The sequence below is a fragment of the Drosophila sechellia genome, chromosome 2L (genome assembly GCF_004382195.2).
Source record: "Drosophila sechellia strain sech25 chromosome 2L, ASM438219v1, whole genome shotgun sequence".
Lineage (NCBI taxonomy): Eukaryota > Metazoa > Arthropoda > Insecta > Diptera > Drosophilidae > Drosophila > Drosophila sechellia.
In genome coordinates this window covers 4382718-4402299 of record NC_045949.1, presented here as the reverse complement: position 1 = coordinate 4402299, position 19582 = coordinate 4382718, and the positions used below count along the sequence as shown (strand labels likewise).

The following is a 19582-nucleotide window of genomic DNA, read 5'->3' as shown; positions in this document are numbered from 1 at the left end:
AAGGACTTGCACACACTGTGTGGGTGCGGATGTGGTTCTTAAGAGTGAATTTCGTGGGTCTTTCCATGTTACGTAAGCCACAGAACGCCCCTGTTTTTCGAAATCTATTATCGATATTTACATATATTAAAAAAATGTATTAAACAAATTTTATTTAAACAAAGGGATAAAGCTATAAACAAAGATAAAAATATATAATATAAGAATATAAGTCCATATAATGTAATTATAGTTATTTTCATTGCACGTACTCTTAGGGAGTAATAAATTTAAATCCGTGTTTGATCACGTGATTTTTAAGACCAGTTTTGTGTTGGAACAGTCTTGGGCACTTGGGACACTTAATCAAATTGGTGTTGTGGCTACGCATGTGTCGTTTCAGATCATTTTCAAAGGCGAACGACTCGGAGCAAACAGTGCAAGTGAACCGTTCTCCAGAGTGACCCAGCATGTGCAGGTCCAAATCGGACTGCTTCTTAAAGCACATCATGCAGAATGAGCACCTGAAGAATACTTTCGGGGGAGAGCGTTTGTCACATTTATATGGTGGCATGACCTTCAGGGGACTTTGGGTTGACGAGGTGTGCTTAGTCGGGAAGGATTCGTGAGTCTGAAGGTGCGTGTTCAGAGCAGAATCACAGTGGAATGTTGTCTTAGTATCTATTTGTTCATCACTAAAGAATTTATCTTCGATGGGCTCCTGTTTCACACGATGCTGCAAAGGAGTTGTACCGGAGTAGTCCGGCGATATGCACTCCGCATCCTCAAGTGGTTCTTTCTTTACTTCGTATTCCCGTATTTCGAGAATATCTTTCTTTATTGGTCTTTCTTCGCAGAACCCTGTGACTTCCTTCTTTGTATCCGCTCCTAACTTCTCTAGATTCTGTTCCATCTCTTGGATATCCAGCTGATCACTTTCCCGAGAGGATGACTTTGATCTGAAGGCAATCCGCGCATCCACGAGGCACAGCGAGCAAACTGTTTCAGGAAGAGAGTCGCCCCGCCGAACGGGTAGGCCAGTGTAGTGGGAGACTACATCCACATTGGACAGCCCGCTTTCCGATGGCCCATCGAAAATGTTTATGACAAAGTTCGATCTTTTCGTGCAAATGCGACATGTTCTGTTTTTCCTAAAATGTAATACTGTTAACTCATGCAAAAGGTAGTAGCTTTAAAAACCAACAACTTACCAAATATTTCTATTTACCATATTTAACAGCTGAGAAAAACACAAACCTGCTGGGTCACCCTGTGGTGGTCAGCCCAAGTGGTGGTTGCCAGTATAAAAAGGAACCACATTCACATACGGAAAATCGGATTCTTGGGTGCCACTGAATATGTTTATCCACGATTCCGATTCAGATTGCAAATGCGATACAAGGCCACCATTGCCCTGAAATTAAATAAGCATTATCAAGCTCCAAATCAAATATAAACAAAAAAGTGCTTACCTTTTTTGTTTACAATTTTAACAGCTGACTTGACTCAAGTGCTGTTAACCTTTTATAGTTATCGATAATCTGTTATTAAGGTATCGGAATTTTTCTCACTTGCTAAGGATTCCATAAAATATAAACAAATGGACTCTTCGACGACGACGGGTGAGGGAAGTTTCCTGCGAAACAAGATTCGGGCATATGCCAGGGATCACCGTGATGAGTGCCGCATGAAGGCGAAGGACTCGTTGCGCATTGGACTTGGACAGGTTAAGCAGGAAGTGGCGGCTCTTGAGATGGGCACCAAGGACGTCATTGGAATGGCCAGCAGGATCAAGCGGCGCAAGCACGCCACCTCCGAGGATCTGTGCCGCTTGTCGCTGGGGTTCCTCCAGAGCAACGACAACATAAATGCATTCGCAGCTATTCCTGGCGCCATTCAGGTCCTGGTTAAGGAGCTCACTGGTAACAAATTGCACCTTCATTGTCTTTAGTTATATACAGAAAGGTGGTCTCGACTTTCAGGACCGCACATTCAGCGACAGACAGATGCCGTGGAGTGCTTGTGTAATCTTTCCTTGGGCGAGGCCCATGTCTCCGAAAAGATTGTCACTTTGGCGGGCAGCTACATGGTCACCTACCTTGATGGCAAGGCCGAACGCCTCAAGCGGAGTTGCCTGTGGACGCTGGCCAACATTCTGGGCACATGCGACAAGGCCGGCAGAGTATTGCTGCAAATGCAGCTAGTACCCAAGCTGTGGAGGCTCTACAGTGAGCCCAATGGCTGCCAAGAAGATGCGGCCATCTGCCTCTCCCTGGTGGCCACCCACTGCCCGCAGCATGTGAGTGACAAGGATCGAAGGTACATTGCACAGAACCTGCCTGAGAAGCTCCTCAGCCAGCCCGCCAGCGAGTACTTCATGTACATCGTGCACCAACTGGAAATAGTGAAACAGGAGCACAGGATAGGTGCTCAACAGGCCGAATGCTTGGTGCGTTTCTTTGAAGCCACCTTAGCTTCGCCAGCCGACCGGCTGTGTCTGATCTACGGCGTGCGTGTTATGTCCAATCTGGTGGCCCTAGGTGACCCAAGTCTAATAGGAACACTAGCAGACCCGCAGAATCTTGTGAAAACCCTAAACCAGCTCTTCGCTCTGCGAGATCCAGATCTCAGCCTGGACGCGATGCGCTTGCTCAAAAACTGTCTGCACTTGAAGGTAGCAGATTCCAACCTGGTACTGGATAGCTTGCAAATATACGCACAGGCTTGTGGTTAAGAATAAGTCTTGTGAATCTCTTTATTGGTCTTGGAGTACATATAAATATAAAGCCACGGGCTTTTGAGTACGCGAGAATGTAAATGAACATGGATTGCCGCTAAGCAAAACTAAATCACTAGTGGAAACAGAATAAAATAAATAAATAATAAATAAATACAATACGGACAAAAACACAGATGCATACAGATGTGGTCAACATGATTACTATTTTGATTGAGCCACCATTAAAAACAGGAGTTTGGAAAACCTAAATATCATCCTCGAAGAGGGCGATTATTTGACGCCTTTTGGCTTCGTCGTCGGCGTTCAGTTCATAGCCCCTATGGGCATTGTGGTTGTGCACCTCCAGTTCGTAGACTGAGTCAAATTCTAAATTGCACTGCCCGCAGCGGGCTGAGAAAACGGGCGCTGGACCCTGCGAAACTGTGCCAGGAGAGACTGCGGCACGTTGCAGCTTCTCGAGGAACGTGGCCCTCTCCCTGTGCTTGTCCAGGCCGATTCCCAGCGCCGCCTTTCCGCGAATGGGAATGGGTTTCTTCACCGTGGGCGTGCCCTGGGAATGGCAACTTTCAGAGCGCTCAATGGCGTACAGCACGTTGTTCTCCTCCGTTATCGGAGTCGTCGTTCCGCTGGCAAAGTGGAATAGAGATGGTTCCTGTACCGGGCGGGGATCGGGTATATCTATGGGAATTGGTGGCTCAGCTATCTTCTCGCCGTTGGACACCTTTACCTGATTGAGCTTCTCGGCCAGAAGCGAGTCTATGGAATGTTCCTGCAGCCAGGCGCAGGTCTTGTGCAGAGCGAATATCATGCGGCGGATGAACTCGTGCGGCGAGACCATTTTCTGTCGCCTAATCTCGAGCAACTTGGTCACCTCGGTCACGAACGTGACGAACTGGTACTCGACGCAGTTGTCCAGATGCGACTGATGCGAGTCCTCGAACATGAAGCGCTTGGAGCATGCCGAACACTTTCGCTCCTTCCACATGGGCTCCGGTATGTTCACCTTGATGTCGCGCAGCTGTAGCTGATCCTGCTCCATGGGATCGTCCTCCTCGAAGTTGGTCTCGGTGTAGTTGTAGCAGTTCTTGTGCTTGCGGAGCAGGGCCGCCTCCTCGTTGTCATCGCTGGAACTGGCAACCGCATAGTCGTCATCTTCGTCGTCATTTTGGACACTGCTCGACGGCAGTTCGCCATCCCGCGGGTGCCTGGGCATGCTAATGTGAGGTTGCTGCTTGTTGAACAGCACGTTTAAGTATTGGATCTTCTGCTCGGCATTCCCGTCCACCTGGGGAGTCGTCTGATTGAGCAGTCGCTTGTGCACCTTGTCCTTGGAGGACTCCAGTTTGTTGGCGCTGTTGTTCAGCAGAAGATTGTGCACTGGCCTCTGTTCCACATAATGCAGATCCTCTGCTGTGAAGAGGGCGCTCTCCTTGTCCATCTTGTTCGCATCCGAAACGTTGACTCTCTTCTGCTGGTAGAGCTCCGCCAGCTTGAGGCTCAGCGCGTTCTTGATGCACTGCTCCCGGAATGTGACGGCATGCTTGAGATAGGAAATGCACGGAGCACATATGTTGCGTGGCAGCCCATCGTCCGTGGAGTTCTGCGCTCGGTCGAAAGAGGATGCATTCTTATAAACATTTATCTGGCTACTGGACAATGGAATCACTTACTTTCAGGCCCGTCGTCTCCTCCAGCAGAACGTTTATGGGCTTTTGCCAGTTGAGAAACTCGTTTGTGGAGCCGTGCAAGTACGTGGGAATCTTGGCGAATATCTCGTAGTCTGCGGGGCTGCTGCAGATGCGGCAGATATTGCCCCACGACGTCATGCTTGTGGTAAACCTTAAACTAAATGCTTATGCCGGAAAAATAAACAATGACAATTTTCAACACTCGGCGAGTGTTGCCCTACCACTGAAGGTTCAAAACTCCACAGTCCACCCACTTGCGGCAGTGATGCCCAGTTAGCTATAACAGGATTTCAGCAAATTTTTTGTATATTAATTTTTATTAGCTAATAAAGTGACAGATACATTAACGACTAAAACGATAGTTTATAGCATATATAATACTGCTCAAAATAAAAGCTAGATTTTATTAACACCAGTTGGCAACAGTGGCTATAATACTCTATATCTAGCTGAACTCGGGGGTCACACTGGTGCCCATCTGGAATTGCATAAACAAACCTCGTTACTGGAATAAAATCACAAATATGTCGTTTAATATCATGCAAAAGCTGACCATGCAGTACCTGAAGGCGGACCAGCCGCTGATGAGTAAGGGCTTCCCACGAAACGACTGCAGATTCTAATCGATTCAATCCCATTCAGGCACCGTGCGCAATGCCAGCAAGAAAACCGGCGGAAGTACGAGGAACAAAAAAGGCCATGCGAGGCCCAAACATCGCGGATGGCGCGTCCAGGATGGCCACCACGTCTCCGAGGGCACCATACTGGCCACACAGCTCACCACGCGCTTCCATCCGGGCCTGAATGTGAGTAGCGCAGGAAGTAGATAGCCCTTGTTTATTTTAATCCTTTTTCCCATTGAAAGGTGGGCTTTGGCCGCAATGGAACCCTGTTCGCCATGGAGCACGGCAAGGTTTATGTGACCTGCGAGGCCATCGATCCCAACTGGGACCACACTTGGATTCAGCGGAACTACGCTGGCCGCCAGGGCCAGCCCATCTATAAGAAGTTCTTTAATGTTGTGCCTGAAAATCAGCATCAGCGATTTCGTTTAGTTGAGGAAATCTAGGTTTCTAAATAAAAAATTTAAACAAAATGGAAATGTGAATATTTGAATTTTTGGCGATTAACATCGATGTGCTTAACAGCACCTGTTATATTTACATGACAGCCCAACCCTTTTACAGCACTTTATTTAGCAGTGCTCTGAACCAACTATCGAATACATTTCCCAAATTTAAAATGAATTCAGTTAATAGCCGGTTGTCAATAAAACTTTTTACATTGCGAACTGCAATAGCACTTCTTTTTATTTTTTTTTGTAAAATAACAAAGATATAATCATTAGTAAGTATTATTTGATGCTTTAAAACGAATGTATGAAATTATTGCACTTTTTTTATCCTTGAATGTAAAAACCTATTTATTATTTTTGTAGTAAAATTAAATTTAATGGGCTTATAGTTAATAACACGTTAAATTATGTTTGATTATATATTTTCGTCATCAATATAAACTTAAATTAATTTTAAATATAGTAGTGTGTACGTGATATTTTCTGGCACTGAAATGGTAATTAGGGGTATTTATTTTCTGGCCGGATGGTATTTCGTATTTTTTGTTATCGCTGCCGGCCGGTCACACTGCTACAACCGCAGCCAACTTCGCTTCTTTCTTTCCTACAATTTTAAAGATGGTGAGTGGACGTCGGTAAATGTGGTGCACCTAAAATGTGGTTTGTGGGCAGGCGAATGATGTGGAATAAAAAGAAGAGCTCACTCAAAGTGATGCAGCATGCCTGCCCACTGACTGCAATGGCCAAGTGAGCACAGCGACTGGAGCAAGTAAACATAACCTCCAGCACGTGGGTGAAAATGATTCAGGAATGGTCAATGAAAACACGTTTCTGTTCTGATCTCCTTCCTTACAGTCGAATATCAAGCGGAAGAAGACCAGGAAGCTGCGTGGTCATGTGAGCCACGGTCACGGCCGTATCGGCAAGCACCGCAAGCATCCCGGAGGTCGCGGTAACGCTGGTGGCATGCACCACCACCGCATCAACTTCGACAAATACCATCCTGGTTACTTCGGCAAGGTGGGCATGAGGAACTTCCATCTGCGTCGCCAGCACAAGTTCAGGCCCGAGATCAACCTGGACAAGCTATGGTCCCTGGTCGGAGCCGAGAAGTTCGCCGAGCTGGAGAAGGAGAAGAGCACCAAGGCTCCCGTTATCGACTTGGTTAAATTCGTAAGTTTCGCTCGAATTCCACACCCTGCTATGCGAACTCTGCTGCCGCTTTCAACATGAAGATACACCCAAGGCGATGGGCGGACAGAATGCGACCGTACAATTGCTCTCACCGTGTAGAGGACAGCCTTTCAGATCAAAGCCAGCAGTTCCTGCAGAGGATGTGCACCCATCCACCGTCTGCTGTAACCCATTGTATTGTATTGTTCTTCTCATCTCCCCACAGGGCTACTACAAGCTACTGGGCCGTGGTCACCTGCCCGCCCGCCCCGTCATCGTGAAGGCCAAGTACTTCTCCAAGAAGGCTGAGGACAAGATCAAGAAGGCCGGCGGTGTTTGCTTGCTGAGCGCCTAAGTTAAGGTAAGCTTGTGTTCCAAGGTTAGCTGCCTTATCTATTCGTCGTCAAAGCTATGAAGTGCAGTACCTAATTGCCATTGCTTTCCTTGCAGATTCCTCCTCTACAGAAGAAAAAAGCAAGTGGAATACATTCGACCATCAAAAATGTATTTGTTTTTTAATAAATTTAAAAGAAAAACAAGTATCTGCTATTCCGACAAAATGTGGTGTTTACTAAAAGGTATTTTAGGGGGGCTTCATTTGCTGCTCGTTTGGCACAAGTTGTTTAGAACTTTGAATTCTAATCCTGCTGAAACTTTCCATTATATTTTTAAAAAGAAATATTTCTATGTTGTTAGTTTGTTGTGGCAAAGGAAAACATATAATTTAAATGATTTACCAAGAAATGGAAAATTTTAAATGAGTTCGAAAATATAAAAAGAATGTATATTCTTGTTGTAACAAAAAAGAAGAATAGGTGATAAGTAAAATGTATTTACCAGATGTAATGTAGAGTATAACTGCGTCGGTGCGCAATATCAGTTAGTCCCTCCATATTTAGCACTATTCTCGTCTAGGCTTTTTGCGCCTTCGCAGCTACGGTCACACAGCGCCGGGCAGAAAGCTCGCGGAAAAATTCGGAAGAGGCGGAAAAGTACGAGACGCGCGATATTGCAAAAGGCGGAAGCAGATTACGTGTAGGTCAAGGCCGCAGGGATGAGGGCAACTCCCATCTTTGACCTTGCTGTGGGTGAGGGGGTGCGGCGACCTTGGGTCAAGGACACGACCGAACAAGAGGCACCGAATCCAGGAAATGTAGTCAAAGTGGGAGGCATGCCTGAGTGGGCGGGGGATGTTCCAGTGCAAAGTAACTTGATTATGACCTCTGTGTTGCAGCCAGGAAACGAACTTGTTGACTTCGTAACATTACATAATCGGGAGCCCAGAGTGAGGAGAACTGCTGCGAGATGGCCAACAAAGTTCTGCGAAAGGTGACGCACTGCGTCTTCGACATGGACGGCCTGCTGCTGGGTGAGTGCTGCCGTGCTTGTGTCTGCTTTTTGTGTTAACTATTTGCCGAACAGACACCGAACGCCTCTATACGGTGGCCACCGAAATGATCCTCGAGCCCTACGGCAAGGCATATCCCTTTGAGATCAAGGAGCAGGTCATGGGCCTGCAGACGGAACCGCTGGCCCGGTTCATGGTCGAGCACTACGAGCTGCCGATATCGTGGGAGGAGTACGCCCGCCAGCAGCGCGCCAACGCCGAGATCCTGATGCGGAACGCCCAATTGATGCCAGGTACTAATCCCCGTTCTCGCTTTGCCGTCACGTTTCAGACTCGGAGAGGATATACGAGGAGGTCACCAGGCGAATAGCCGCCTCCTTTGGCCGCCCGTATCCAGTGGAAGTGCGTTTCCGGGTAATGGGCACCACGGACCAGCGCTCGGCGGAGATAGCCATCACCGAGTGCCATCTGCCCATCACCACCGGAGACTATCTCAAACGGTACTCGCAAATGTGCCACGAGCGATTCCACAACGTACCCCTGCTGGAAGGTTAGCACCACGACCAGAAAACTAATCGGCATTTCTCCCTATAAATACTTCTGCTTCAATTACTATCCTTCTGTGATCAAAGCCGTTTGTTAATCGTGTGCTCCCTTCCCTTTTCAAGGTGCTGAGCGCCTGCTGCGTCACCTGCACGCCAACAAGGTACCCTTTTGCTTGGCCACCAGCTCTGGCGCCGACATGGTCGAACTGAAGACAGCCCAGCATCGGGAGCTGTTCTCCCTGTTTAACCACAAGGTCTGCGGCTCGTCGGACAAGGAGGTGGTCAATGGCAAGCCTGCGCCCGACATTTTCCTAGTGGCCGCCGGCAGATTCGGTGTCCCGCCCAAACCGTCCGACTGCCTGGTGTTCGAGGACTCGCCGAACGGCGTGACGGCTGCCAACAGCGCCGGAATGCAGGTGGTAATGGTGCCGGACCCACGACTGTCTCAGGAAAAGACCTCGCACGCCACCCAGGTGCTGGGTTCCCTGGCGGACTTCAAGCCGGAGCAGTTCGGACTACCCGCCTTCACGGATTGAACTTAATGGCTGACGTACTTTTTGTAGCTAAGAGATGCTATTGCTGTAATTGGAAATCGATGTACCTACCAAGAAAATGAATTTAAGTGTAAATGTTATCCGATATACACGTATATGTATGTGTGTATATAGCATCTGGCTTTGCCTTTATTTTGTGCCTTATCTACATAGTTTCCCAGCGTAAGTTCTATTTGCCAACCGCTTCTAGGTTTTTGTGTATGTCAGGAGCAGCCTGGTTGGCCAGGGAGAGGGACACCTCCTTGCGTTGCCTGCGGACATGGGAATCGATGTGGGGGAACCAAGCAGCACACATTATGCTCATCTACTTACCATAGCGGGCGTATAGCCGTGGCTGGACGCCAGAGCACTCGCGCACGAGGATCGGCAGGTCGGGATTGCTCTTTTTCAGGTTCGGATAGAACCTTTCCACGTATTCCCTGTAAAGGAACGCTTCTTTAGCAAATTATATAATTTAAAAGCGGAAAATGACAATTTCACCTGGCTCCCTTGGAAGTGTCTCCTTTGGGATCCAGTATGATCCGCAGCTCCTTCAGTTTTGAAGTGAAGCTGGCCAACCGGGACAGAGTAATACGCATCTTGGCACCACTGTTACGATTTTGAAATGTTCAGGAAGTAAATCTATTTAAATGTCGTTACTACATAGGGTTGTCAAATTGTCTTGGATTACATATTGGTATTATTGTTTTTTTTAAAACATTACTTTTTGGAACACGCTAAAATAACGTCTAAGTCACCAGAGACTCGAACCATTATATGCGTCGTTTGAATATCCATTCCAAAGACAAGAACCAAGGCTGTTGTCTGGGATGACACCTGGTCAGCATTTGATTTGCCCACATCGATAAGTATCGATAAATGCTTGACGGCCAGTCAGTCACTTATTTGTTTTGGTAAACATCATTTGTCTCTGGAAAATATTCAATTAAACACGTATTTGAGCAATAATGGCGTCCGTGCATTGTCAACTTTGGATGGGAAGCGTAAGTAGCAACGTGCATTAACCTAGACACATGACCCTTAAAGCCCGCATGGCCATTTCAGCTGGAGTCCTACATGACGGAGAACTTTATAATCGCCGCTTTCCGGAAGATGGGCGAAGATCCCACAACGGTGCGCCTGATGCGCAACAAGTATACGGGCGAACCGGCCGGTTACTGCTTCGTCAACTTCATATCCGATGACCATGCGCTGGACGCGATGCACAAGCTAAATGGTAAGCCCATTCCGGGCACCAATCCCATCGTGCGATTCCGTCTCAACTCGGCCAGCAACTCGTATAAACTGCCCGGAAATGAGCGCGAATTTAGCGTCTGGGTGGGCGACCTCAGCTCGGATGTGGACGACTATCAGCTGTACAAGGTGTTCTCGAGCAAGTTCACATCGATCAAAACCGCCAAGGTGATCCTGGACAGCCTGGGCTTTTCTAAGGGTTACGGCTTTGTGCGATTTGGAATCGAGGATGAGCAGAAGTCAGCGCTGTACGACATGAACGGGTACATCGGATTGGGAACCAAGCCCATAAAGATTTGCAATGCCGTGCCCAAACCCAAATCCGAGTTGGGTGGTGCTGTGGGCGAAGGCAGCACAAACTATGGCTATGGAAGCGGAGTGACCGCAGCAGGTGGCACCGACTACTCGCAGTACTACGACCCCACCAGCACCTATTGGCAGGGATACCAGGCCTGGCAGGGTTACTACGAGCAGGCCGGTGCTTCGATCACAGATGCGGCTGCATACTACCAGCAGGCCATGTCGCAGTCGCACTCTAATCCGCAGACTCTGGCCCAGCACGCCGAGGCCTGGAGCGCACAACGCAGCGCCCAGTACGAGCAGCAGCAGCAACATCAAACCGCTTCCGCCGCCAATGGAGCTGAGGATGAGTACGGACTGGTGGAGCACAAGTTCGTCCTGGATGTGGACAAACTGAACCGCGAGGCCATTGATGCCGACCGCCGTCTGTACGATGCTCTGGAGAGCTCTAAGTGGCTGCCGATTGAGCAGCTGGAGGTCTTTTAGGATACTTATCTACTATATTTATAGCTTACTATAATTACAGCTTAGTTATTAACAAAAAATACAAAAGCCTGACTGTAGCGTATATATTTCATTATTGTTTATGGACCTACTTTTATGCTCCTAAATCAACATTTTTTCATAAAAGATTAAAAATAAAGGATAAATTTGTTCAAAATGTCCTTAATATCCTTATAACAGATATATTTTATTTTATCGATATACAGACGGAATATCATTCTGTCCATGTCATCGCCATGTTGGCCTATCGACTGTCGATAGTTTCCGTCTTGGCCCGAGACTTTCGGGTATTGTGCAGAAAATTTCGAACTAAATAAGCGCTGAATCATGAAGCGAGCGCGACAGCCGAAGATTACCACGCAGGCCCTGCTCGATTTTGACCTGGGCGAGAGTTCCTCGGATAGCGACTTCCTGCCGGACATCGACAACTGCTCGGACGGATCGAAGGACGAGAGTGATGGCGACGGGAGCAGCAGCGACGCCAGTGGTGGCTCCGATTCTGATTCGGATTCGGATGCGGAGAGCGAGGACTCGACACTGCAGCTACGGCAGCTGTTGGCGGAAACGGAACCGTCGCCACTGGAGAACGGGGTTAATGGAGTGGACCACTGTGCAGCTTCCTCCCCGGCCGCACCAGTGCCTCGTGTGCCTCTCCAGCTGTCCAGTGCTCCGGCCAAGCGGATGTGCTGCGTCTGCCTGGGCGAACGCAGCGACGACGTCAACGAGATCGTGGAGTGCGACTCCTGCGGCGTATCTGTCCACGAAGGATGCTATGGCGTCAGCGACAACGTGAGCATATCCAGTACCAACTCCACCTGCTCGACGGAACCGTGGTTCTGCGAGGCCTGTCGTGCTGGGGTCTCGGAACCGGACTGCGAGCTGTGTCCCAACAAGGGCGGCATCTACAAGGAGACCGACGTGGGCAAGTGGGTGCATCTCATCTGCGCTCTGTATGTGCCCGGCGTGGCCTTTGGCGAAGTGGAGCAGCTCTCCTCGGTAACGCTTTTCGAGATGCAGTACAGCAAGTGGGGCGCCAAGGTGTGTTCCCTTTGCGATAACGCTCTATTCGCTCGCACGGGCGTTTGCATTGGTTGTGATGCAGGCATGTGCAAGACTTATTTTCACGTGACCTGCGCCCAGGTGGCCGGCTTTCTCATCGAAGCGCACCACGAGGACGACGCCGCCGATCCGTTCTACGCCCACTGCAAGGTGCACTCGGAGAAGGAGATGATCAAGAAGCGACGACGCAACTACCACACACTGCGGCTCAATATGATGCAACGGGCGAGGGAAAAAGAGGCGGTAGCGGCCGAACATGAGACACCTGCTCCTCACCTGAATCCAGCCCAAGCACGCATTCAGCGTAAGCTGCTCAAGATCCAACACAAGTATGCCAGGCACAAGGAGCTTAAGCCCACGCCGTGGGTGCCAACCCAGAAAATGTCACGCCTGCTCACCACCTCGGCCTCCGCCTGTCGTCGCCTGTTGGCCAAGGCGGAGATTATGTCGGTGGATGTGCAGCATCTGGAACAGCGCGAGGCGCATATCAACGCCTTGACGGACATTCGGAAGAAGTGGCACATTGCGCCGGCATTCAGCGTTGAGTTCACTGCTTACTACATGGACCGCATAGTCCGCATGGATGACTTCCGTCAGCAGCAGCGGGAGCTTATTTCGCACAACGCTATCTTGTCCAAGGATCAGGACGTGCTGAGAGCTCAATACGACAGTGCGTTGGAGGAGCGCAAGGCGGTGAAGGCCGCTAAGGATTCCCTGCTAACGAGCATTAAGTCTCTGCACACGGCATTGGCCCAAATTGCACCCAACATGACGCTGCCGAGCGTGGATCTTATAGCGCATCCACTGCCAGAGGCGCCGCCAAAGACCAGTACGCCGACTCCTCCCCAGCGACCCATCTCGGTGCCTACGGCAGCTGCCCTAAAAATGGGCGTGGGCTTTCCGTTGGGTCATTTGGGGCCACCGGGCAGTAAAATGGACTCGTCACGCATGCTCAGTACTCATGCCAAACAGGGCAAACACAGCAGTTCCTCGGCATCCGTGGAGGCAGCCCCTTCTGTGTCCTGTGGCATCTGCAAAAGGAGCAAGGATCAGCATCTGTTGGTCAAATGCGACACTTGCAATCTGCACTACCACCTGGGCTGCCTGAATCCGCCGCTCACACGACCCCCAAAGAAATCCAAACAGTATGGCTGGCAGTGCTCCGAATGCTGCGACAAGTCTGAGGGGTCGGATGCCGTCACGGAGATCTCATCGGGCCCGAGAAAGTCACGCACTCGTTTCAATAAGGATGGCCATCTGGTCTATGTGGATCGATATTCGCTGGACGATATTCCAGTGGCCGCTGTCAATGTCCCCAAGGAGTCACACACCAAGCGAGCGCTCAACAAATCCCTGCCAGCTCCTGCTCCGGAATATATAGAAGATCTGACTAAGTCGCCGAAACGGCCTAAACTCCAATCCCCATGTAAAACACCAATTAATGGTGAGTTCATTGTAAAGAATGCGATTTGGCACAATACCTGTTTAGATTATTATTGCTGATTTGGAGTTTTTGGTTTATTTTTTAATGGTTACAGAAATTTATGATTTATGAAAAAATTTGTTTTCTGTTTTATCTTGATTTTCACTACACTTGTTTCATTTTGGCTTGTACATATAAAGTGGTAACAAAACGATCTCAACCATTGACCTTTATTTACTTTTATTTAATAATAAAAAATTAGTATTTTATATAAGAAATTGTTTTTTTTTTTTGTTAACTAAAAATAAAAAAAATATAACTTGCGTAAATTCAGGTATGTTTAGTAATAAATAATAAATGATCAAACTAATGTCACGGATCTTCTTCCGCCAGTTCCTGCCGAAAATGTCACTCCCACAACTGATGCTGCTCCAGTCGCTGCTTCGGCGGCTACTCCTGCGGCAGCTCCAACTATGCCCACGCCTAATACTATCGTCATTAACCTATCTGGCTGCGAGGACTCGATTGACGACTCCAGTGGAAAATTATCGCGAAAGGGTAAGCGCAAGGACAAGCACAAAAACAAACACAACCTGTCGTCGGACACAGAGAAATCCATCGGAAAGGAGCATAAACGGAAGCGAAAAAAGCGTGCCCACCTCGACGAGTCTTCCACCCACTTGGATACCGTGGGCAACACCTCGGGCAGCACCATAAAAATTATATTCAAGGCTCTGCGTTTACCCGGCGAGGATGCCCCGGAGTCTCAATACTTCTACGTGCCGGCCAATGCGGTGCGCTCCGTGGACGAAGCCTCGCGCCCCACCTCAGTTGAAACAGTCGAGGACAGCGTCCAGGGAGGGGAGCAAGCCTTGGCACCCATCGTGCTGCCGGCAGCGTCGCCGCAAAAGGTTCGGGAGCCCAAGGAGACTGCGGCCAGCGCTTCTGTCAACCCGACACCATCACCTAAAAGAAAGGTCAGTCCACGAAAAGCAAGTCCCCGGAAGCCACGTGTGGGTCGACCACGGGTGTCCAACGCCAAGCCTACTGTGGAAATCAGCTGCTGCGTGTGCAGCCAGACGGGCAAGTCCAACCAGGTGGTGACCTGCGACGAGTGCCACCGGCACTACCACTTCGCCTGTCTCGATCCGCCGCTCAAGAAGTCGCCCAAGATTCGCGGCTACTCCTGGCACTGTGCTGACTGTGATCCCACGGACGAGGATGCACTGCCCAAGAAATAGAAGCAAACATGATTTTAAGGTAGATTTTGTATTATTAATATCATTAGGTACGTGCGATATTTACAAAACTAAAATTGAATATACAAAATAAATTAAAGTAAGATTTACATTCATATTAAAAATAAAATATTGACCAAATTGTAATATGTCACTCGCTGAATTGTTCGGTTCAGTTATTTAAAATAATTATAAATACATATTATAATAAAAAACCATAAAAATATTACCAAATAAATTCAGAAAATGGGTCTTCTTTTTGAACTGAAAATCCGGTGGAATGCACAATCATATCAGCCAAGGAAATCTCACGCTCCACAGATTGCTTCAAAATGTTGACCATGTTTTGGTATTTTGGCAAGCAAGCTCTGCATTTTTCCATCATATTACTAAAAACACTTAATCAGAGTTATGGACAAGTACCAAATATATAATTATTCATACGATTATCTTCCAAATACCTTGGATTTGTATTTTTTTCGGCATTGCACTTGTATTTCAGTTAAATGTGCTGTAGGAGCGGAATAACATGTTGTGCTATCGAATAATAATCGATTCACGGCATTCGATTTCATATAAACAACAAAATCGATGTTCTATTCGATTTCCCCTACACCGGGGTTAGTAGAGAATATTAACATATTACTTAGGTTAATTTATTACTATATATTTGTAACCTATAGTCAGTTTAAAGGAAATATAACCTTTATGTTTTAATTTTACATTTTTATTTGGCTTGAACTACCAACGGTATATGTTATATCTTCGATACAATACTGTTGAAAAGATAATATGCTCTAGAGCGAAGTCTATAGCTAAGTCGACCAAGCCGCACTATGCTCTAGTCTAGCGGCTGTTGGAAAAACGGCCACGTAAAAACATAATTTTTACAGGCGCAAATACTTGGGGTGTCTAGTCGCCAACGTGAATGAAAGTAAACAAAGGGCAGTAAAATATGCCACAGCGGCAAGCGACGCAGTTGGAGTTGATATGTGACGTGAAGCAGTGGCAATAGTTCCGGACCCAGTTTGTGACCATGGACGAGAAGCTGAAATATTCGCTGCTGCGCGGGGAACTGGTGGACACGCAGAGCATTTGGACCAGGTGGGTCTCACAGCATACGGCTCACTAGACCTCCCCAAGTACAACTCTTCAGTTGGATCCTTGCAGGCATGAGAAGCGCGTCTGGTTCATCACCCTGATAACGGGCACCTGCATGCTGTACTCCACCCGCACCACTATGCCACTTCTTGTGCCGGCCGTGGCATCCGCCCAAAAGTGGAGCAAAACCGACTCGGGCACTGTGCTCAGCTCCTTCTTCTGGGGCTACACACTCACGCAGGTTATGGGCGGCTACTTCAGCGACCGTTTTGGAGGCCAACGAGTCATTCTGTTCGCCGCCATCGGCTGGTCGCTTATCACATTCCTAATGCCCACTATCATCTGGACGGCGGGCTCCATCAAAAGTTACGCTATTCCGTTCATTGTTGCCATTCGAATTCTGAACGGCGCTCTTCAGGGCGTCCACTTTCCCAGCATGATTAGTCTAACCAGTCAGGTGCTTACCTCATTTTATAAATTTACGCATAAAGTATAACCTAATCGTTTGCAGAATTTGTGCCCCAATGAGAGAAGCAGCTTCTTTGGGCTGCTCACAGCGGGATCGGCTCTGGGTACTCTTCTGACTGGGATTATGGGATCGTTTTTGCTGGACTACTTCGGCTGGTCGTATGTATTCCGGGTGATAGGACTGATGGGCATCGCATGGGCGCTGGTGCTGCGCTACTATGCAATGGCCGGCGAGCGAAACCGAATTATTAATATTGCCATGCCGTCCCGACTCTGCGCTAACAAGAGTCCGGCAGAGACGACAGCCGTGCCTTGGTTGCGATACTTTAGTCGGCTGTCCTTCTGGGCCTGTGTGCTGACCCACGCCTGCGAGATGAACTGCTTCTTCGTGCTGCTCTCCTGGCTGCCCACATACTTCCACGACGGCTTTCCACACGCCAAGGGTTGGGTAGTGAACATGATCCCGTGGCTTGCCCTTCCACCGTGCACGCTATTCGCCAAGTACTTGACCACCAGATTACTCGCTCGCGAATGGCACACGACGACGGTGCGCAAGCTCATCCAAAGCTGCTGCTTTGCCGCTCAGAATCTGGCCCTGTTTGTGATGAGCCGCACCTCGGACTTCCATACGGCGCTCATCTGCATGACCATTATCATTGGCGGAACGGGCTTCCACAACAACGCGGTAACCGTGAATCCCCAGGACCTGGCACCTCTGCATTCGGGCAGCGTCTTTGGCCTGATGAACACAGTGGGCGCGATTCCTGGCTTTCTCGGAGTATACTTGGCCGGACACATTCTGGAGCTCACACAAAGCTGGCCGATGGTATTCAGCGCCGCTGCTGGCATCAATTTGGTTGGCTGGATCATATTTATGGTCTTTGGTTCGGCGGAAGCCATCGTTTAACATTCTCTTGCACACTTTCCTCAGCAGAAACTAACTTATTTATGTGTGGGTATATTGGAGTGGATCGATTTATGTTCATGCAGATTATATTATTTAAGATTGACGATCATTTAGTTGTTTTTGTGAGATATTAAAGCCAAAAATATGTGGTATCATTGATACTTGAAAGGACCCTGTGAGTTTTAGCCAATAAATCGATTCATTCTATATATTAATGTATATATTTAAGAGAGTAGTTTTAAGTAGCGAAATCTTACTGCTCCTAGCGTGATAAATACAAATGTTTAATCCATCAACATACCACTAGGACAGTCATTTAACGCTAGATTTAGTTAATTTCTTCTATGCTCTTTGACATGTAGGGTCCGTCAAGTTCGTATCCCATTTTGCGGTAGTAGTTCCTGGTGCCCACTCCCGATATGACCGCCAGTTTTGTGCTGCCGTGCTCCTCTCGAGCAATTCGCTCCGCCTCCTCCATCAGCAACATACCGAAGCCCTGGTGCTGAAACTTGGTGGGATCCCTAGCATTAACCGGCACGACTGAGCCATATACGTGCAGCTCTCTCACAATGGAGCATTCTCCCTTCAGTTCCGGGCGGAAGGTATCCGGTGAACACTTTCGCAGCCTAAGAAGGCCTACGAGAATGTCCTGTTCAGGATCTTCGTATGAGAGGAACGTTTCCCAGCCGCCATTGGCTACATAGTCCCGACGAATTAGCTCAATTTCGTAAGGGCGCACCTTGTTGTGGATTTCCTGAATGCCAACTTCGCGGGTTCTAACGTCGCGGCAAGTGGTGCCAAGATCCTTCATGCGGGCCAGCGCCAGTTCCCGGAGATTTCCGTGTTCCACGCCGGAACTAAAAAGAAGAAAATTGTCAGGTATATTCAATACATCGGCTATATCGGTCAAGTCACCTAACAAGCGGCATGGGAATGTCGCGCTGTACGCGGTACACTCGCGTCCATGGTGGTACAAGGGCCAAAATCTTGGCCACTAGGTCGACAAGCATGGATGGCGGATATGACTTATACCGCCCGGTTTTCCATAACTCGTAGAGACCAGTGCCGCGAATGACTAGCGTGGGATAGATCTTTAGGCCGTCAGAGCGAAAGGCAGGGTTCTCAAAGTACTCGATGAACTGCTCGATGTCGCGTTCGAAGTCCACATTGGGAAGATCAGGCATCATGTGCGTCACGATCTTGTAGCCAGCATCCTTGCCTAGCTGAAAGCTCTCGCACACCGCTCGCACCGTGTGTCCACGGTTCGTATCCCTGGCTACGTCTTCGTAAACCGATTGCACACCGATTTCCAACCGGGTGCAACCATAGCTAAGCATATCCGATATGTGCCGCTTGAGGCAGTAATCCGGCCTTGTTTCTATGGTGATGCCAATGCACTTTGTGCGCGACTTCTCCGAGTAGCGTACGGCCTCCGCTACATTGGCGCTGCTGTGGCCGGATAGGGCGTCGTGCAGGTTGCGGATGAAGTAGTCGCGGTACTCCTCCGGCAGGCACATGAAGGTACCGCCCATTACGATGAACTCCACCTTGTCCACACTGTGTCCCAGCTGCTTTAGTTGTTCAACGCGGTGTCGGGTCTGAAGAAAGGGATCGTACCGCGACCGGATGGCTCGCATTGAGGTCGGCTCGTAGCCTGTGTACGACTGTGTCGAGTACTCAAAGTCGCTGTCCGGTCCGCCGGGACAATAGACGCATATATTGCCGGTCATGTTGATGTGCGGACAACGATGCGGCTTGCACATGACGGCCACCACGGCGATCTGGATTAGAATAATTGAAATGAATAGTTCGCCTTGTGTAATAAAGTGCGACTTACGCCACTTGCTGTGCGAATGGGCTTGGCCCTCAGCTTTGGGAGCAGAATTTTTTTGGCGTCCTGCGGCACGGCTGCAATGATGTCGACCAAGCGCGGCGAACTGTCCAGTCCATATTTGGAGGCCACCAATGATTTCATCCGGTTAAGGTTTACATCCTTTTTGGCTTCGTGCGCCTTTAGCAGCTCCTGAATGATCTCCCCGATGACGAGCACCTGCCGTTCCTGGCGGCTCAATCCCACGCCTGGAATAATTGACGGGGTAAACGGGCGTTAAAAGAATTACTTTCCTAGCTACGTTACCTACCCAACTTCTTTTTTGCCTTCATTTTGCTGATGAATTTCACATAAATTGCACGTGTGACGTTTGTTTTGATTCGGTTATCGACCGACCAATAGTCCGATAACTACAA

The 19582-nt window shown here is 48.6% G+C and overlaps 11 protein-coding genes and 1 long non-coding RNA gene across 19 annotated transcripts; 7 read left to right on the top strand and 5 right to left on the bottom strand.

Moving 5' to 3' along the window:
• Positions 1 to 158: 158 nt before the first annotated feature.
• Positions 159 to 1495, bottom strand: LOC6613355 (histone-lysine N-methyltransferase MECOM). Of its 2 annotated transcripts, XM_032720728.1 has the most exons (3): positions 1452 to 1495; positions 1191 to 1393; positions 159 to 1130 (listed from the first exon to the last, which is right to left on the bottom strand). In XM_032720728.1, the coding sequence occupies exons 2-3, from the start codon at positions 1208 to 1210 to the stop codon at positions 254 to 256; spliced, it is 897 nt and encodes a 298-aa protein (XP_032576619.1). In that variant the 5' UTR covers positions 1211 to 1393; positions 1452 to 1495; the 3' UTR covers positions 159 to 253. The 2 variants fall into 2 exon arrangements, with proteins under 2 accessions (XP_032576619.1, XP_002037829.1); XM_002037793.2 differs by lacking the exon at positions 1452 to 1495 and having other exon boundaries at positions 1191 to 1411.
• Positions 1496 to 1519: 24 nt separating this feature from the next.
• On the top strand, positions 1520 to 2872 carry LOC6613354 (transmembrane and coiled-coil domain-containing protein 6; the record flags this gene model as incomplete). The annotated part of the gene is made up of 2 exons (XM_002037792.2): positions 1520 to 1901; positions 1962 to 2872. Coding segments are annotated over 2 exons (1134 nt in total), but the record flags the coding sequence as incomplete, so codon positions are not given.
• Positions 2704 to 4642, bottom strand: LOC6613353. Its single transcript, XM_002037791.2, has 2 exons — positions 4390 to 4642; positions 2704 to 4319 (listed from the first exon to the last, which is right to left on the bottom strand). The coding sequence occupies exons 1-2, from the start codon at positions 4543 to 4545 to the stop codon at positions 2964 to 2966; spliced, it is 1512 nt and encodes a 503-aa protein (XP_002037827.1). The 5' UTR covers positions 4546 to 4642; the 3' UTR covers positions 2704 to 2963.
• Positions 4643 to 4857: 215 nt separating this feature from the next.
• Positions 4858 to 5509, top strand: LOC6613352 (39S ribosomal protein L27, mitochondrial). The gene is made up of 3 exons (XM_002037790.2): positions 4858 to 4995; positions 5050 to 5213; positions 5273 to 5509. Exons 1-3 carry the CDS (start codon positions 4932 to 4934, stop codon positions 5474 to 5476), a joined length of 432 nt encoding a protein of 143 aa, XP_002037826.1. The 5' UTR covers positions 4858 to 4931; the 3' UTR covers positions 5477 to 5509.
• Positions 5510 to 6028: 519 nt separating this feature from the next.
• LOC6613350 (60S ribosomal protein L27a) lies at positions 6029 to 7197 on the top strand. Of its 2 annotated transcripts, none has more exons than XM_002037789.2 (4): positions 6029 to 6103; positions 6338 to 6655; positions 6882 to 7016; positions 7106 to 7197. In XM_002037789.2, the coding sequence occupies exons 1-3, from the start codon at positions 6101 to 6103 to the stop codon at positions 7008 to 7010; spliced, it is 450 nt and encodes a 149-aa protein (XP_002037825.1). In that variant the 5' UTR covers positions 6029 to 6100; the 3' UTR covers positions 7011 to 7016; positions 7106 to 7197. The 2 variants fall into 2 exon arrangements, with proteins under 2 accessions (XP_002037825.1, XP_032583725.1); XM_032727834.1 differs by having other exon boundaries at positions 6087 to 6229.
• Positions 7198 to 7580: 383 nt separating this feature from the next.
• On the top strand, positions 7581 to 9187 carry LOC6613349 (probable pseudouridine-5'-phosphatase). Of its 3 annotated transcripts, none has more exons than XM_032727832.1 (4): positions 7581 to 7690; positions 7890 to 8024; positions 8335 to 8553; positions 8672 to 9187. In XM_032727832.1, the coding sequence occupies exons 2-4, from the start codon at positions 7961 to 7963 to the stop codon at positions 9082 to 9084; spliced, it is 696 nt and encodes a 231-aa protein (XP_032583723.1). In that variant the 5' UTR covers positions 7581 to 7690; positions 7890 to 7960; the 3' UTR covers positions 9085 to 9187. The 3 variants fall into 3 exon arrangements, with proteins under 3 accessions (XP_032583723.1, XP_032583722.1, XP_032583724.1); XM_032727831.1 differs by lacking the exon at positions 8335 to 8553 and adding an exon at positions 8078 to 8296; XM_032727833.1 differs by lacking the exon at positions 8335 to 8553 and adding an exon at positions 8078 to 8296 and having other exon boundaries at positions 7610 to 7694.
• A 14-nt stretch (positions 9188 to 9201) lies between these two features.
• Positions 9202 to 9786, bottom strand: LOC6613348 (NADH dehydrogenase [ubiquinone] 1 alpha subcomplex subunit 2). 2 transcript variants are annotated; one of them, XM_032727835.1, is made up of 3 exons: positions 9583 to 9786; positions 9411 to 9521; positions 9202 to 9353 (listed from the first exon to the last, which is right to left on the bottom strand). In XM_032727835.1, the coding sequence occupies exons 1-3, from the start codon at positions 9678 to 9680 to the stop codon at positions 9272 to 9274; spliced, it is 291 nt and encodes a 96-aa protein (XP_032583726.1). In that variant the 5' UTR covers positions 9681 to 9786; the 3' UTR covers positions 9202 to 9271. The 2 variants fall into 2 exon arrangements, with proteins under 2 accessions (XP_032583726.1, XP_002037823.1); XM_002037787.2 differs by having other exon boundaries at positions 9415 to 9521; positions 9583 to 9776.
• A 183-nt stretch (positions 9787 to 9969) lies between these two features.
• On the top strand, positions 9970 to 11203 carry LOC6613347 (tRNA selenocysteine 1-associated protein 1). Its single transcript, XM_002037786.2, has 2 exons — positions 9970 to 10085; positions 10147 to 11203. The coding sequence occupies exons 1-2, from the start codon at positions 10050 to 10052 to the stop codon at positions 11119 to 11121; spliced, it is 1011 nt and encodes a 336-aa protein (XP_002037822.1). The 5' UTR covers positions 9970 to 10049; the 3' UTR covers positions 11122 to 11203.
• A 178-nt stretch (positions 11204 to 11381) lies between these two features.
• LOC6613346 (PHD finger protein 14) lies at positions 11382 to 15076 on the top strand. The gene is made up of 2 exons (XM_002037785.2): positions 11382 to 13642; positions 14015 to 15076. The coding sequence occupies exons 1-2, from the start codon at positions 11467 to 11469 to the stop codon at positions 14860 to 14862; spliced, it is 3024 nt and encodes a 1007-aa protein (XP_002037821.1). The 5' UTR covers positions 11382 to 11466; the 3' UTR covers positions 14863 to 15076.
• Positions 14756 to 15417, bottom strand: LOC116803638. Of its 3 annotated transcripts, none has more exons than XR_004363707.1 (3): positions 15321 to 15417; positions 15090 to 15257; positions 14756 to 14847 (listed from the first exon to the last, which is right to left on the bottom strand). It is a non-coding gene; the product is annotated as an uncharacterized LOC116803638 (long non-coding RNA). The 3 variants fall into 3 exon arrangements; XR_004363709.1 differs by having other exon boundaries at positions 15090 to 15248; positions 15321 to 15406; XR_004363708.1 differs by having other exon boundaries at positions 15090 to 15248; positions 15304 to 15405.
• A 255-nt stretch (positions 15418 to 15672) lies between these two features.
• On the top strand, positions 15673 to 17544 carry LOC6613345 (solute carrier family 17 member 9). The gene is made up of 3 exons (XM_002037784.2): positions 15673 to 15963; positions 16030 to 16417; positions 16472 to 17544. The coding sequence occupies exons 1-3, from the start codon at positions 15896 to 15898 to the stop codon at positions 17333 to 17335; spliced, it is 1320 nt and encodes a 439-aa protein (XP_002037820.1). The 5' UTR covers positions 15673 to 15895; the 3' UTR covers positions 17336 to 17544.
• LOC6613344 (elongator complex protein 3) lies at positions 17541 to 19581 on the bottom strand. The gene is made up of 4 exons (XM_002037783.2): positions 19477 to 19581; positions 19173 to 19414; positions 18251 to 19116; positions 17541 to 18192 (listed from the first exon to the last, which is right to left on the bottom strand). The coding sequence occupies exons 1-4, from the start codon at positions 19496 to 19498 to the stop codon at positions 17664 to 17666; spliced, it is 1659 nt and encodes a 552-aa protein (XP_002037819.1). The 5' UTR covers positions 19499 to 19581; the 3' UTR covers positions 17541 to 17663.
• Between the last annotated feature and the right edge of the window lies 1 nt (position 19582).

Bases quoted from the DNA above. Each gene is read 5' to 3' on its own strand.
- LOC6613355 (XM_032720728.1), bottom strand. From the start codon at position 1,210: ATGGTAAATAGAAATATTTG. The intron at 1,131-1,190 runs GTAAGTTGTTGG...ATTACATTTTAG, and splicing joins ATGGTAAATAGAAATATTTG to GAAAAACAGAACATGTCGCA.
- LOC6613353 (XM_002037791.2), bottom strand. From the start codon at position 4,545: ATGACGTCGTGGGGCAATATCTGCCGCATCTGCAGCAGCCCCGCAGAC. The intron at 4,320-4,389 runs GTAAGTGATTCC...GACCGAGCGCAG, and splicing joins AGGAGACGACGGGCCTGAAA to AACTCCACGGACGATGGGCT.
- LOC6613352 (XM_002037790.2), top strand. From the start codon at position 4,932: ATGTCGTTTAATATCATGCAAAAGCTGACCATGCAGTACCTGAAGGCG. The intron at 4,996-5,049 runs GTAAGGGCTTCC...AATCCCATTCAG, and splicing joins GGCGGACCAGCCGCTGATGA to GCACCGTGCGCAATGCCAGC. The intron at 5,214-5,272 runs GTGAGTAGCGCA...TCCCATTGAAAG, and splicing joins GCTTCCATCCGGGCCTGAAT to GTGGGCTTTGGCCGCAATGG.
- LOC6613350 (XM_002037789.2), top strand. The intron at 6,656-6,881 runs GTAAGTTTCGCT...ATCTCCCCACAG, and splicing joins TTATCGACTTGGTTAAATTC to GGCTACTACAAGCTACTGGG.
- LOC6613349 (XM_032727832.1), top strand. From the start codon at position 7,961: ATGGCCAACAAAGTTCTGCGAAAGGTGACGCACTGCGTCTTCGACATG. The intron at 8,025-8,334 runs GTGAGTGCTGCC...GTCACGTTTCAG, and splicing joins CATGGACGGCCTGCTGCTGG to ACTCGGAGAGGATATACGAG. The intron at 8,554-8,671 runs GTTAGCACCACG...TCCCTTTTCAAG, and splicing joins CAACGTACCCCTGCTGGAAG to GTGCTGAGCGCCTGCTGCGT.
- LOC6613348 (XM_032727835.1), bottom strand. From the start codon at position 9,680: ATGCGTATTACTCTGTCCCGGTTGGCCAGCTTCACTTCAAAACTGAAG. The intron at 9,522-9,582 runs GTGAAATTGTCA...GTTCCTTTACAG, and splicing joins GACACTTCCAAGGGAGCCAG to GGAATACGTGGAAAGGTTCT. The intron at 9,354-9,410 runs GTAGATGAGCAT...CCATGTCCGCAG, and splicing joins CTATACGCCCGCTATGGTAA to GCAACGCAAGGAGGTGTCCC.
- LOC6613347 (XM_002037786.2), top strand. From the start codon at position 10,050: ATGGCGTCCGTGCATTGTCAACTTTGGATGGGAAGC. The intron at 10,086-10,146 runs GTAAGTAGCAAC...TGGCCATTTCAG, and splicing joins GTCAACTTTGGATGGGAAGC to CTGGAGTCCTACATGACGGA.
- LOC6613346 (XM_002037785.2), top strand. From the start codon at position 11,467: ATGAAGCGAGCGCGACAGCCGAAGATTACCACGCAGGCCCTGCTCGAT. The intron at 13,643-14,014 runs GTGAGTTCATTG...TTCTTCCGCCAG, and splicing joins ATGTAAAACACCAATTAATG to TTCCTGCCGAAAATGTCACT.
- LOC6613345 (XM_002037784.2), top strand. From the start codon at position 15,896: ATGGACGAGAAGCTGAAATATTCGCTGCTGCGCGGGGAACTGGTGGAC. The intron at 15,964-16,029 runs GTGGGTCTCACA...GGATCCTTGCAG, and splicing joins ACGCAGAGCATTTGGACCAG to GCATGAGAAGCGCGTCTGGT. The intron at 16,418-16,471 runs GTGCTTACCTCA...AATCGTTTGCAG, and splicing joins TGATTAGTCTAACCAGTCAG to AATTTGTGCCCCAATGAGAG.
- LOC6613344 (XM_002037783.2), bottom strand. From the start codon at position 19,498: ATGAAGGCAAAAAAGAAGTTGG. The intron at 19,415-19,476 runs GTAGGTAACGTA...CAATTATTCCAG, and splicing joins GAAGGCAAAAAAGAAGTTGG to GCGTGGGATTGAGCCGCCAG. The intron at 19,117-19,172 runs GTAAGTCGCACT...ATTCTAATCCAG, and splicing joins CCATTCGCACAGCAAGTGGC to ATCGCCGTGGTGGCCGTCAT.